The sequence below is a fragment of the Macaca mulatta genome, chromosome 3, assembly GCF_049350105.2.
Source record: "Macaca mulatta isolate MMU2019108-1 chromosome 3, T2T-MMU8v2.0, whole genome shotgun sequence".
NCBI lineage: Eukaryota > Metazoa > Chordata > Mammalia > Primates > Cercopithecidae > Macaca > Macaca mulatta.
Genome location: NC_133408.1, coordinates 80,776,645 through 80,789,670, shown reverse-complemented (window position 1 = coordinate 80,789,670; position 13,026 = coordinate 80,776,645). Strand labels below are relative to the sequence as shown.

The 13,026-nt window shown below is 48.4% G+C and overlaps 1 protein-coding gene across 1 annotated transcript in view; it reads right to left on the bottom strand.

The window, feature by feature from the left end:
• The window catches only part of PKD1L1 (polycystin 1 like 1, transient receptor potential channel interacting), a 189,582-nt gene that overhangs the window by 34,999 nt on the left and 141,557 nt on the right, over nt 1–13,026 (bottom strand). The window contains 6 exon segments of the mRNA XM_077998175.1: nt 568–702; nt 6,215–6,355; nt 7,420–7,524; nt 9,777–10,011; nt 11,087–11,259; nt 11,905–11,988. Coding sequence (XP_077854301.1) covers nt 568–702; nt 6,215–6,355; nt 7,420–7,524; nt 9,777–10,011; nt 11,087–11,259; nt 11,905–11,988 — 873 coding nt within the window.

Genomic DNA, 13,026 nt, shown 5'->3' with positions numbered 1-13,026 from the left:
AAAGCTCTTTCCCTGCTGCGACCAGATCGGAATCAACAGCGCTCCAGGAACTTCATCAGGGCTCCAAGCTGTACTCCAGACCTGTTGATGTGGGGCTTCACCCTCCAGACCAGACTTCAGGGCCAGCCCTGGATGAAGACTTGGCTGTGCCCTGGGGTTTGAGCCAGGCAAACCTGAGAACCTTCTAAGAAGAACCGTGCCTGCCCATAGATATCTTGGTTATGATAGTTAAATGAAGTAATCTATGAAAGGCCCAAAGTGCCATTCCTGGTACTTAGCGAAAGCTCAGTAGGTGTTAATAACTACTTATATTAGTCATAATGACATGCTGTTGTAAGGTATAGTACAGAGCAAGTGTTTCATAAGTCACGATCATTGTTGTCATGACCGTAACTTACTATATAACTATTGATATCAGTTATCTAAAACTGTAAGGCGTTAGAAGACTGGAATTCTAGACGGTGTTTACCTTGAGAGCAGTTTGTTTTTCCCTTGAGAAAGGCTGACAAGAGTACACAGATCAATGATTTACAAGGGAAATCACATGATAAAGGGGAGAGTTCTTACCACTGCTACAAAGATGCTGGGGAGCGAGTGGCGCGTCATGGAGGAGCAGGATGCCATTGTGTTTCGAATGCCAGGAAGATAGATGCATTTTAATGTGAAAAGGAATAAGAGGATTCCCTGGAGCCATCGAGCCCTCTAAGACAGAAGAACAGAGCAGTCAGTGTGTCATGCCAGTCACTGAAAGGTGCAGACATATTCACAGCTGTCAGCTGTGCATAAAGAGTTCATTGGATTTGATGATGTTATATAGACCCATGAGTCTCCAAGGAACATCAAGTGCAGATGTCTGCAGAGGAGAATGAGTTGGAACTAAGGCTAAATACAAATCATAACGCATTTTGAGAAGTCCTGCTCTGAATTCTGGCCTGGCCATTTCTTTTTTTTTTTTTGAGACGGAGTCTTGCTCTGTCACCCAGGCTGGAGTGCAGTGGCCGGATCTCAGCTCACTGCAAGCTCCGCCTCCCGGGTTTACGCCGTTCTCCTGCCTCAGCCTCCCGAGTAGCTGGGACTACAGGCGCCCGCCACCTCGCCCGGCTAGTTTTTTTGTATTTTTTAGTAGAGACGGGGTTTCACCGTGTTAGCCGGGATCGTCTCTCGATCTCCTGGCCTCGTGATCCGCCCGTCTCGGCCTCCCGAAGTGCTGGGATTACAGGCTTGAGCCAGCGCGCCCGGCCTGGCCTGGCCATTTCTTTGAACACCAGGATGGAGCAGGTCTAGCAGGCACACACAGATGGGACTCTGTCCACCCCACATCTGTTCTCCCTGTCTGCGCTGCAGTCTACAAGGCTATAAGAAAATCATTACCACGGAGGGGGCTCAGAGAAGTATTTAGTGCATGCTTATTTCCTTCCCCTCAGTTACATGTACAGAATAGGGCACCAACACTTTCCAAGTAGGTTTTTAAAAACGTAATCCTCGCAAATATGGGAGGTACTCCCCTTTTACAGCTCTAGAGTCTACGGCTCAGATAAACAGTGTGAACAGACAAACATAGTACAACTGGAGGCACGGCAGACCCAGGGGCAAACAGCCTCCTGGACTCGTCCACATTCACAAGGCCTCTAGGAAGGCTCCTCCCTTCTCCCCTCCCTACCAGGGACTCATGGGGAAAGTACTTCTGTGTATGATCTCATATGCTCTCACCAAAATTGTAAGGTCAAGAGAAAAGAAATGACAGCTGGATGGTTTAAAATCTATATGGGCAATGAATCAAGGTTTTCTGTTTGTTTTATTTCCTCAGTAACTGGGACAAAGTCAACAATGACTTCTGACAACCAAAACCTAGAGAAGCTGTGAGTGGCTGTCACCGCTCGGGTTCCTTCAGAGCAGGCAGGGCCACACATAGGAGAATGGGGATGAATAGGGCTCTAGCCAGCACCAGCCAAGAGAAATGCAATGCAAGCTATGGGTGGAATTTTCTAGTAGCCACGTTTTAAAGAGTACAATTAAACAGAGTAAATGTATTTTATAATATATTTTGTTTAAATGAGTTCATATCAAATCATATAAAAGAGCATCATGTCAATATGTAACCAACATAAAAATTATTGAGGTATCTTACATTTTTAATTTTTTTTCTTTTTTTTTTGAGACGGAGTCTCGCTCTGTCACCTAGACTGCAGTGCGAGTGCAGTGGCGGGATCTCAGCTCACTGCAACCTCCCGCCTCCTGGTGAGTTCAAGCAATTCTCCTGTCTCAGCCTAATGAGTAGCTGGGACTACAGGCATATGCCACCACAGCGGCTAATTCTTTTTGTATTTTAATAGAGACAGGATTTCACCATGTTGCCTAGGCTGGGTTTTTTGTTTGTTTGTTTGTTTGTTTTTTGAGACAGAGTCTCGTTCTGTCACCCAGGCTGGAGTGCAGTGACGTGGTCTCCATTCACTGCAAGCTCCGCCTCCCGGGTTCATGCCATTCTCCTGCCTCAGCCTCCCGAGTAGCTGGGACTACAGGCGCCCACCACCACGCCTGGCTAATTTTTTGTATTTTTGGTAGAGATGGGGTCTCACTGCGTTAGCCAGGATGGTCTCGATCTCCTGACCTCATGATCCGCCTGCCTCGGCCTCCCAAAGTGTTGGGATTACAGGCGTGAGCCTGGGTGCCCGGCCTGCCCAGGCTGGTCTTGAACTCCTGAGGTCAGGCAATCTGCCTGCCTTGGCCTCCCGAAATGCTAGGATTATAGGCGTGAGCCACTGCACCCAGCACATTTTTAATTTTTGTACTAAGTTTATGAAGTCTAGTGAGTATTTTACACCCACAGCACATCTCAGTTTGGACTATCCCCATTTCGAGTTCTCAATAGCCATCTGTGGATAGTGCTGACTATTGGACAACACAGCTCTAAACTTCTGTGGACAGAGTGAAAGGGCCCCTTTCTTGCCCGCATCTGACTGATGGATGCCATAAAGCCTCCTGAGTAATTCACCATTATTAGGACTTTCATTATGGAACATCTGCTAGGTGCCAAGCTGTTCCAAGGATATGTTTGGATATGCATGTACAAATACACAGACAGACAGACACACACACACACACACACACACACATTCAAATCCTGGCAAAACCCCCGAGGTGTGTATCATAGTTCTACGTTATTAAGACTTGAAGAAAGTTAAGAAACTTGCCCAATGGCACATGGTCACAGCGGAGCTGGGAGTGAGTTTTAGGTCTGCTGACTCTAAAGCCTGTGCATTTTCATTTTCACATGCTCAAGTCATAGCTCTTTAATTCTGGGTGTTAAATTCCATCATCAGAAAGTCACTTGTGCTTATCTTGAAGATGACTCGTTCTTCCAGCACCTGGGATGCAGCCTACATCGAAGTCAGAGCTAAATTCCTCTAACTGTCTCTACAGAGAATAATTTGATGAACAGCACAAGAGGTGCCCACAGAAGTGGAATCAGGAGGGAAAGCCATAGTGTGGGCAGAGGCCAAGGTGCCAGAACAGAGATGGGCACACGAGGGCACCTCAGAGGACAAACATTGTCTACACTGCACATTTCCCAAAAGCTGGCCCTGAACACACAGCAACATAGCAATAGAACTGAATGGTGTGAGATATAGGTTCCTGCCTTGAGCACTCCTGGGCCAGGACAGTGTGGAACATGTCCTCAGAGGGCCGTTTCATTGCATTAGAGTTCTGTGCTTAGGAATGCGGCTACCCAGGACCCCAAGACCAGAGGCCAATTCCAGTGCAGCTCCTATGTCAATGTGAGTGACCTTGTGCCAGCTGCTTAACCTTTCAGAGCCTCGGTCTAGAAGGGTGGCATATTAGTCCTGTTTCATTAGATGGTGGGATAGCTTAACATACACGTGATTATATAGAATTTAGGCAGTGCCTGGCAGGAGCAAACCTCAGTACATGTAGGCTCTTCTCAGAAGCTAATTGAGGAATTGGAAATTGGCACCTGCCCTAGACAGGATCCCCAGGGAAGAAGGACTCTCCCCACGTGTTTTTCTGGCAGGGGCAGGGAACATAATGAGAAAGATAGGACATCAAGGGGGAGAAAGGGATATAAGGATGAACTCACTTCCCAAGGCCAGAAGTCAGCAGGAGGCTATTTACTCCAGGTCACCAGGTCAGTATGTAGACCATATTCATGTTTGCCCTAATCATGCTTCTAGAAAACCTCTCCTGCCACATCAGGTGAAAAGAACATCCTACAAAGTGTTTCACTCTGCCCCACCTTCCTGAGGCCCACACCTGCTGGCCAATCAGTGACTAATCAGATGCTCTTGTAAGCTGTGCACTGAGAGAGAGAAAGCCGGCCACCATCTGTGGGCCTTTAAGCACAGGCTAGGCAGTGCCAGGTGTGTCGGCATTGCAGCCGCCAGGGTCATGCAAGGCCACAGTTACGTGGGTAAGCCACGTAACAGTAGGAAGTGGGTTGACTAGCAGAGCTATACTGTAAAAGGTAGACCAGGAAGCCTGCTGTCCGTCCCAGAGAGTGATGCCAATAAATTAAGCAGTTAGTCCTCATCAGGCCCTAATATTGGTACCAGGTGAGCAGTAGTGAACAAACTAGATACATTCTCTATTTTACAGCTTCCAGCCTTGTGGGGGAAGACAGTAAACCAAATAATTGCTTAATGCAGATTTCATTAGATGCAGATAAGTGCCTGCAGAACAGGTCCCTAGTTGGCCTTGGCCAGGCCACCTCTTCCCCTTTTCTTGCTTATAGTTCTCACAATAACTGTTGAATTTGCTAAGAATGCAACATCCAGAGATAAGGAGGAACTACATGGAACATCGTGGGCTCTGGTCATGTTCCTCTGAGAAGAGGATGCCCTCTAACACTTTAGCACAGCATGTTATGTTCCCCCAGCTTATGAAACTTCAGGGCAGGCGACTTTCCAGGCTCTCTGAACTGGTGCAAGTGGGACACTCATAGACGGGACTCTGTCGGGACACACACAGACGGGACTCTGTCCACCCTGGTCAGCTTTCCTGAGCTGGGGGCACCAGCTCACCATGCAGCCCAGGCTTCTGATGTCCCTGCCAATCTGTGAGTGACAGTTGCTTTGCATGTGCAAGTGTTCTGTTTCATCAGACTCATGTATTCTTTTACTTCAGGAGAAAAGCCAAATCTTCCGCTTGGGCTCCTTTAGAACCTGTTTCTTTCCTCTAGCCTAGGGAGTTTCTCTTACTTGCAACAAAGTAAGAGTCTGCAAAGGAGGCAGGGACTGGGGCACTGGTGGAGGACGCAGAAGTGTAGCGGAAATGAGCCTCATCCTGCGTGGTTCTCCTTACACAGAGGACAGGAGCCAAGGGGTGAGAGGGAGGTTGTGGGGGAGATGGATGGACTGTGGGGAGAAGGGGCCTGAAGCTGGAGGGGAACTGGCCCTTGTTCTCTAGGTCGCTATAGGACTCACCCAGCCCTGGGGGTGGCCCTGGGGCCTTGACTGCCCTCTAAATGGGAAAAGGAGGGCAAGGGGGGTAGGGGAGGGGCTAGTTCTGAGGGCAGCAGGGTAAGGAAGCAGAATATGTGGGCTCATCTTCCACCACCACAGCACGGCAGCGTCCCATACTGTTGTGGGGGGATCCTGCCCCGTCTCATGGGCCCCCTCCCCGGGGCTCGTCCAGTCCCATCTGTGCTCATTTGCCTGCTCCTCCTGGTAGGAGCTCCCATCCTGTGGGGAACCATTCCCTGCAGGAAGGGCTGCCTAGGGGAAGGAGGTGCAGGGACTTTGAAACCAGACTTCCCTCTGTTGAGGGACCTGATGCTTTCTGTGAGCCTTGGTGTCTTCACTTGCAGAGTGGCTAATACTGCCTGCATTTATGACTGTCGCCAGGACGAAGAGAGAAAATAGTGTGTCTAAGCAAGTCAGCGCTAGCCTCCTTTCTCCACACTGCATCAACACCTGCTTCCTGTGCCCCTTACGGTCCCCTGGAAGCACTGGGGAAATTCCAGGCTCTTGAGTTCTGCTCCACGCAGAATCCACACACCCCAGTGTTCAAAGCACGTCTGAAGTTCTCCAGGCCCTTCACTGACTGTCCTGGCCAGTCCCATCTGCCAGCTCAGAGCATCATCTCTCAATATGGAACAAATCTGTTATCTCGCACCTTCTAGAGCTTGTGTGACCTCTGCCTTTTGGATGGCATCACAGTGCATGGCCTCTATCTGTATGGCCCTAAGCACACTATGTACCTGATTCCATGATGTCATAAGGGTGAGGTCCATAAAGGCTTGGCAAAGTCCTCTGTGAAACTGGTCAGTGACGTCTCCAGCAAGAGTAGCAAGGTGGCCGGAAACTGCATAGTAGGTGAGGCTCACTCCAACCACGGAGAGCTGCAACATCCAAGAGAAAGGCCCTCAGATGGCTCCTGAGGAAGGGCTTACCTGGCACCCCATGTGACATGCATTGTAAGTTACAGTGATGCGTTGCTTAACGACAGGGATGCCTTCTGAGAAATGCATCGCTGGGCGGTTTTGTCCTTGGGGTAACATTATAAGGTGCACTTGCACAAACACAGACAGTCCCACACACCTAGGCTATATGAGACAGCCTATTGTTCCCAGGCTACAAACCTGTGCAGCGTGTTCCTGTACTGAACACTGTAGGCAATCATACACAATGGTAAGTACTGGTGTATCTAAATATATCTAAGCATAGAAAAGATACAGTAAAAATATACTACGAAAGGTAAAAAATGGTCCACCTGTATCAGCACTTACCATGAATGGTACTTGCAGGACTAGAAATGGCTCTGGGTGAGGCAGTGAGTGAGTGGTAAGTGAACGCGAAGGCCTAGAGCATTACTGTATGCTAATGTAGACTTTAAAAACACTGCACACTTAGGCTACACTAAATTTGTAAACACATTTTTGTTTCTTCAGAAATAACCTTAGCTTACTGTAACCCTTTTTACTAATTTTTTACCTTTTTACTTTATAATAACACAGCTTAAAACACAAACACATTGTACAGCTGTACAAAAAATATTTTCCTTATATTCTAATTCCAAAAGCTTTCTTCTATGTTTAAAAGTTTTTTTTTAATTTTTATTTTTAAACTTCTTTAGTAAAAACTAAGATACAAACAGACATATTTAGCCTAGGCCTACACAGGGTCAGAATCAAGATGTCATTAGGTGACAGGAATTTCTTAGCACCATATGATCTTACGGGACCACCGCCTCGGCTGAAATTCGTGTGGTACATGATGGTGACTGTAACAACACTAAATGATGCCTGATCTCAAATGCTGTTTTGAGATTAACACGACAGAGGGAGAAAACTGCAATAATGTTAGCAGTAGCTAGTGCATCATCAATTTCTTATTTAAATTATTTTTTCAAGATATACACAGTTTATTGTTATTTTTCAAAAGAAAATGACACAAGAGAGGCTACCTCCAGCCAGTTCCTTGGTTTTCGCCAGTAGCTGAGGAAGCCCTTATCCATCATATGGTGGAGTTGAACACAGAGGTGGACCAGGCTGAGCGCCAGGAAGACCAGCTGGTGGAGAGAATGTAAACAAACAAGATCAACACGAATGCTGATAAATTGTTTTCTGAAGGTCTAAACCTGTGAGCGGCTCCCCTGCCGATCACCTTTGAGTACCCAGGATGCAAGCCCATTTCCTGTTCTGCAGAGGTTTAATCCTAAACTTGCTCTTCGGTAGGCACTTGGGGTGGTTTGGTGCCTCTCCACCAGTCAAGCACTCACAGAAACTCCATGCCAGGGGTTAGAACCCGAGATGGTCTCTGCACTCAGGGAAAGCATGGAATACGGGCATCTACAGCCACTAGGTCTCCCGACCGCCATGCCGATCCTCCAGGCCTTCCTTGGCACCACTCAAAAGAGTTAGTTTCTGTGTACATGTGAAATAGATAACATACGAACTATATATACATATATATTAGTTTTCTCAGCCAAGTAAAGCCTTCTTTTAAAGCTCCCTTATAAGCACTTTCTTAAAGTTCTCTACGTGGTTCTCTCTCCATTGGTGAGTTACCTGTTGATTCATGCCTTCAATCACTAACCCAAACTCAAATTTAGTTATGGATTTGCAAGTAACTGAAGCACATCAGCATGGCTTTATGCATCTTCTCTGTCCTCTGTTGGAGTTATGTGCCTTGTGTCCCATTGGCCTGCTGTAAGGAGCTACACACATAATCAGAGCAGGGTTCACTTTTGGGTGCTGCAAGGTGTTTAAAAGCAGTGCTGTGCTGTTCTCTATTGGAGCCTGAAGCAAAGAAATTATCAGGAAAACTGATCCTGCCGTTGTCTACAATTGCCATATTTTGTCCAATATGATGTTTTAATATGAATTCTGATGTTTATAAATATTGCACCAGAATACTGATTGCCATGATTACCAAGTATTTGCGATGCCCCTTAAATTGGATGCCTAAGGTAAGTGCCTCACGTGTCTCCCCCAGGCAGACTCTGACCAGTGGCCCAGGCTCCCACCCTCCGTTCCACCCACTCCAGCGCGAGCTGAGCTCTACGCAAATCACAGCCTTTACTGGGTCACTGAACAGTCCCTAGAGTCTAAAACCTCTTGGGACTCCCCTCTCTTCACTCCTAAGGCAAAGTAACCTTGACCTGAAGAGTCAGCAGGACTTAGTTCTTCATAGCAGAAAAGTCAGCTACAGGCAGAAAATCAGGAAAGTTCCCAAGGAATAACTCAGAGTGACTTCTGATGTTTTGGATTGTTCAGTGAAGATATGTGGACATATTCCATCTCACCAAGACCCTGGGTACTACGGACTGAAGTTTTGTGTTCCCTTGAATTCGCCGGTGGAAGCCCTAACTCCTGGTGTGGATATATGTGGGGAAGGGGCCTATAAGGAAGTAATCAAGGTTAACTGGGGCCCTGGTCCTATAGGATTAGTGTCCTTACACAAAGAGACCCTAGACGGCTCTCTCTTGCTCTCTTTCCCTGTGTATACCCACAAAGAAGAGGTTCTGTGAGCACACCGTGAGAAGGTGGCCATCTCCCAGGACTAGAGCCCTTGCCAGAACTTGACCAGGCTGGGATCTTGATCATGGAATTCCAGCCTCTGGGAGTGTGGGAAATAAATGTTCTTTTTTTTTTTTTTTTTTTTTTGAGATGGAGTCTTGCTCTGTCGCCCAGGCTAGAGTACAGTGGCGCGATCTCGGCTCACTGCAACCTCCGCCTCCCAGGTTCAAGCAATTCTCCCGCCTCAGCCTCCCGAGTAGCTGGGATTACAGGCGCATGCCACCACGCCCGGCTAATTTTCATATATATATATATTTTTTGGTAGAGATGGGTTTTCACCATATTGGCCAGGCTGGTCTTGAACTGTTGACCTTGTAATCTGCCTGCCTTGGCCTCCCAAAGTGCTGAGATTACAGGCGTAAACCACCACGCCTGGCCATAAATGTCTCTCTTTTCAAAGCACCCAGCGTAGGCTATTCTGTTATAGCAGCCTGAGCTAAACCCCCGGGGGAATCTAAATATCAGGCCCAATTCCCCCGTGATGAATTTGGTACCTCAAGACAGCTCTATATTTGCCCTTGCCACACATGTGAGGATTGGTCTCCCCACTGGGGGTCTTCTTCGTCTCGTGCTCCAGCACTTAATGTGATGCCTGCCACATGAAGAAGATGTGACAAAGAGTGTGACGGGAGGGGTGGGTGGATGGGTAGGGAACTAGTCCTGTCTGGTGGAGAAGCCCAGCCCAGGTGAAGCCCCATCTCTCTGTGCACCTCCAGTAGGCCCAAGAGACAGGTCAGCTCACCTGGGGAAGCACGATGTGGTACTGCAGGGCTGAGTCACTGCGGAAGATGCTGAATGACTCCACCAGGGATGAGGGGACGAGACTCCCCGTAGGGAGGATCTCCACGCTCAGGGACACGCTGGTGAAGAGTTGGGTTGGAGGGTTATAGAGGGTGAAGTGCACAGACACAGCCCTGGTGCTGTGGTCAATCCAAGTGCTGGCCCTGAGTCGAGACAGGGCTGTGTGGGCTTCGGGCCTGTAAAGCAGCACACACTGGGGTAGGGCAGGGCAGGGAGGAAGGCGCAGAAGTCCACTGAGGCTCCCAGCTGCAGGTCCCATGCTGGGAACACCCCATGCAAGACTTTGCAAGGACACACAGTGCCTGGGGCTTCAAGGAGCAGGACAGATGGCCCTCTGTATCTAAGGGACCTCATCAATAGCCCTCTGTCCTCTCTCCTTGCCCCACCCTCTTCCCTGCAGCAGCTCAGGGGACCCTCAGGCAGGAGGGACCTGGAGAACGGAGGCCTCAATTTCCCACCCCACCCCACCCCATGTGAGGCAGAGATGCCCAGTGTCTCTCCCCAGGGACTCTAGAATATTCATTTATTCTTTTTTTTCTAGAGACCCCATTGTTTGGAACAGACAAGCTGGGGGAAGGCAGTTACTAAATACTAATTTGTATTTAGTAACAATTAAATCATTTCCTTTTTAAAGAGTATTACTCAAAGGCACACATTACTGTAACTGTCTAGAGCTCCCCGTTGGTCTAAGACCATCCGTGTTACTACTGGGTCAGCACAGCTCCAACCCAGTGTGAGGTGCATGCTGCTCGGGGAGCCCCGGGCGGCTGTGGGCAACAGTGTGCCTGGCTGGATGGGGCAGGCAGCTTGACCTCAGACCTAGCTGCAACATGGGGTCGTGCTTGTTACGCACTTGAACCTCCACCCCTCACCCTCAGGACGTGGGAAAAGTAGCACGGGGCCTACTCCACAGAGCTGGGTGAGGATTAAATGAGACCGTAAACACCCAGCGTGGCACAAGGTCAGCACGCAACAAATGCTCCTTATATTCCATGAGCTCCAGATGTTCTAGCAGTCACTTTTTGAAAGAACGTTTGCTCTGTGCTCTCCCACATGAAGGCCTGAGCCTGTGTGACGCTTCTATCATTCACAACAATGACAAGTCTTGCTGGAGCTCCTGGCAGTGGTGCGCTGACCTCGCGGGCCTGTCAGGAGGCTGCACCTGCTGCAGATGCACCGCGTCCAGCAGGCACCCGAGCAGGAGTGGCGGCAGCAGGCAGGATGAGCACCGGCCCTTTGAATCTCACTGACCTTGTTCTGCCCAGGCTGAGCACACAGTCCTTCCTTGCCCCATAGCCCCTGGGACCATTCAGGGTCTTGTTTTGGTTCTCTGGGTCTATCAGGTAGGGGTTCTCAGGGCCTCCACCTTTGGGGCTACATGTAGGAATAGAGTCTTCAGTGGGTGCTGAAAATGGCCTGGGAGGCTGTAGAACAAACCAGCAGTCAGAAGAAGACACAGATGCTATTCCCAAGGCCACCTGCAATCCGGGATCTCCAGGCCTGGCCGCCTGTGAACACCTGCTCTGTCCTGCAACTTGGTGCCCTTCTCTCCTCATAGGATCGTTCTGCAGCCTGTTTCGTGGTTTACAGACTCTAGCTCAAGCTACAGGATCAAGGTTCTACCCATGGAAGGTTGGCGTCTGAGGTGTGTATGGGTCTAAGGCTTAGAGCACTTGAAGACTTCCCCATCATGAGATGCCAGGTAAAATGCCCATCCTTCTAATGGGGAGGGCACACCCTCCCCATTAGAAAAGGATATGTGAATATTCTATTTTTAGATTGTTTGATTAAAAATCCTAGTTTTGCCTAGAATGCCAGCCTCTAAGGCCAAAGAGTGAATTTAATAAATCTGCAGCAGAACGCCAAGGAAGAGGCTTTGGGAAAGGGTTCATAAGGGGTAAGGAAGGAAGGGCGAGGCTCGCCCTCTCCCCAGCCCCGGCACTGCCAATTCCAATCACCACCGAACTCTCCGAGAAGTTCAAATGATCTGCCAGGGTCCCGCCCCAATATTGCTTAGACTTCTCTAGTTCCATTTATTTTTGGGAGCAAAAGGAAAAGGAACATCTTACCTTGCATAAATGGCTAGGAAAAACTTTTAGTTGCTTAATTACAGAACTGCCTATTAGATAGCATTTTCCTCCAAGAGCTCCAGGCTGAAAGGAGAAAAAAGATCATGAGGACTGGGTGTGCTGAGGACTTCAAACCTCCTCATCAAGCCACGCTCAGAAGGCGTGGGGATGCTCTGGGTAACTCCACCTGCTACCATAGAGGTCAGAGTTTTACTTTCCTTCCAACACCATTTTAGGGATATAACCAACATTCTAAGAAGGCAGCAACAACCTCCCCAGGCTTGTCCTGGAAAAGAGTTAACATTCAAATGATGTCCGTAACTTGCATCACACGAGAATGCTCTCTTTTATTTTTTTTGAAAGTTTCTCCAGCATCATAAACCCAAGAGACTATATAGAATACAACAAAATAAAATTAGAAATAAACTGCTCAAGGAATGTGGACAAATATATAAATATATTTCTCTCTCTTTTTTAAATTTAGAGACAGAGAAAAGCTCTGTCACCCAGGCTGGAGTGCAGTGGTGTGACCTCAGCTCACTGCAACCTCCACCCACAGGTTTCAAGCAATTCTCCTGCCTCAGCCTCCCAAGTAGCTAGGATTACAGGCACGTGCCACGATGCCCGGCTAATTTTTGTATTTTTAGGCTGGAGTGCAGTGGCATGATCTTGGTTCACTGCAACCTCCACCTCTTGGGTTCAAGCAATTCTCTTGCCTCAGCCTTGCAAGTAGCTGGGATTACAGGCATGCACCACCACACACAGCTAACTTTTGTATTTTTAGTAGAGACAGGGTTTCACCATGTTGGCCAGGCTGATCTCGAACTCTTGATCTCGTGATCCATCTGCCTCGGCCTCCCAAAGTGCTGGGATTACAGGTGTGCGCCACCGTGCCCAGTGTATTTCATTTTTAAACGTGGGAAAGGGGTTGAAAATAAAAGATGAGCAAGGAATGGGATTATGCAAAATGCATATTAACTTTTCAGAACTTGGGATCAGCCTCACCTCTTTCTGGAAGCTTCCTTGCACTTCCTCTGTTTTGGTGTGGTTCTTGTGTTTCCTTGTCAGGGTAGTTAGCACACGGAACTAGAATCTTCTATTTCCTGACCTCGCACCCCATCA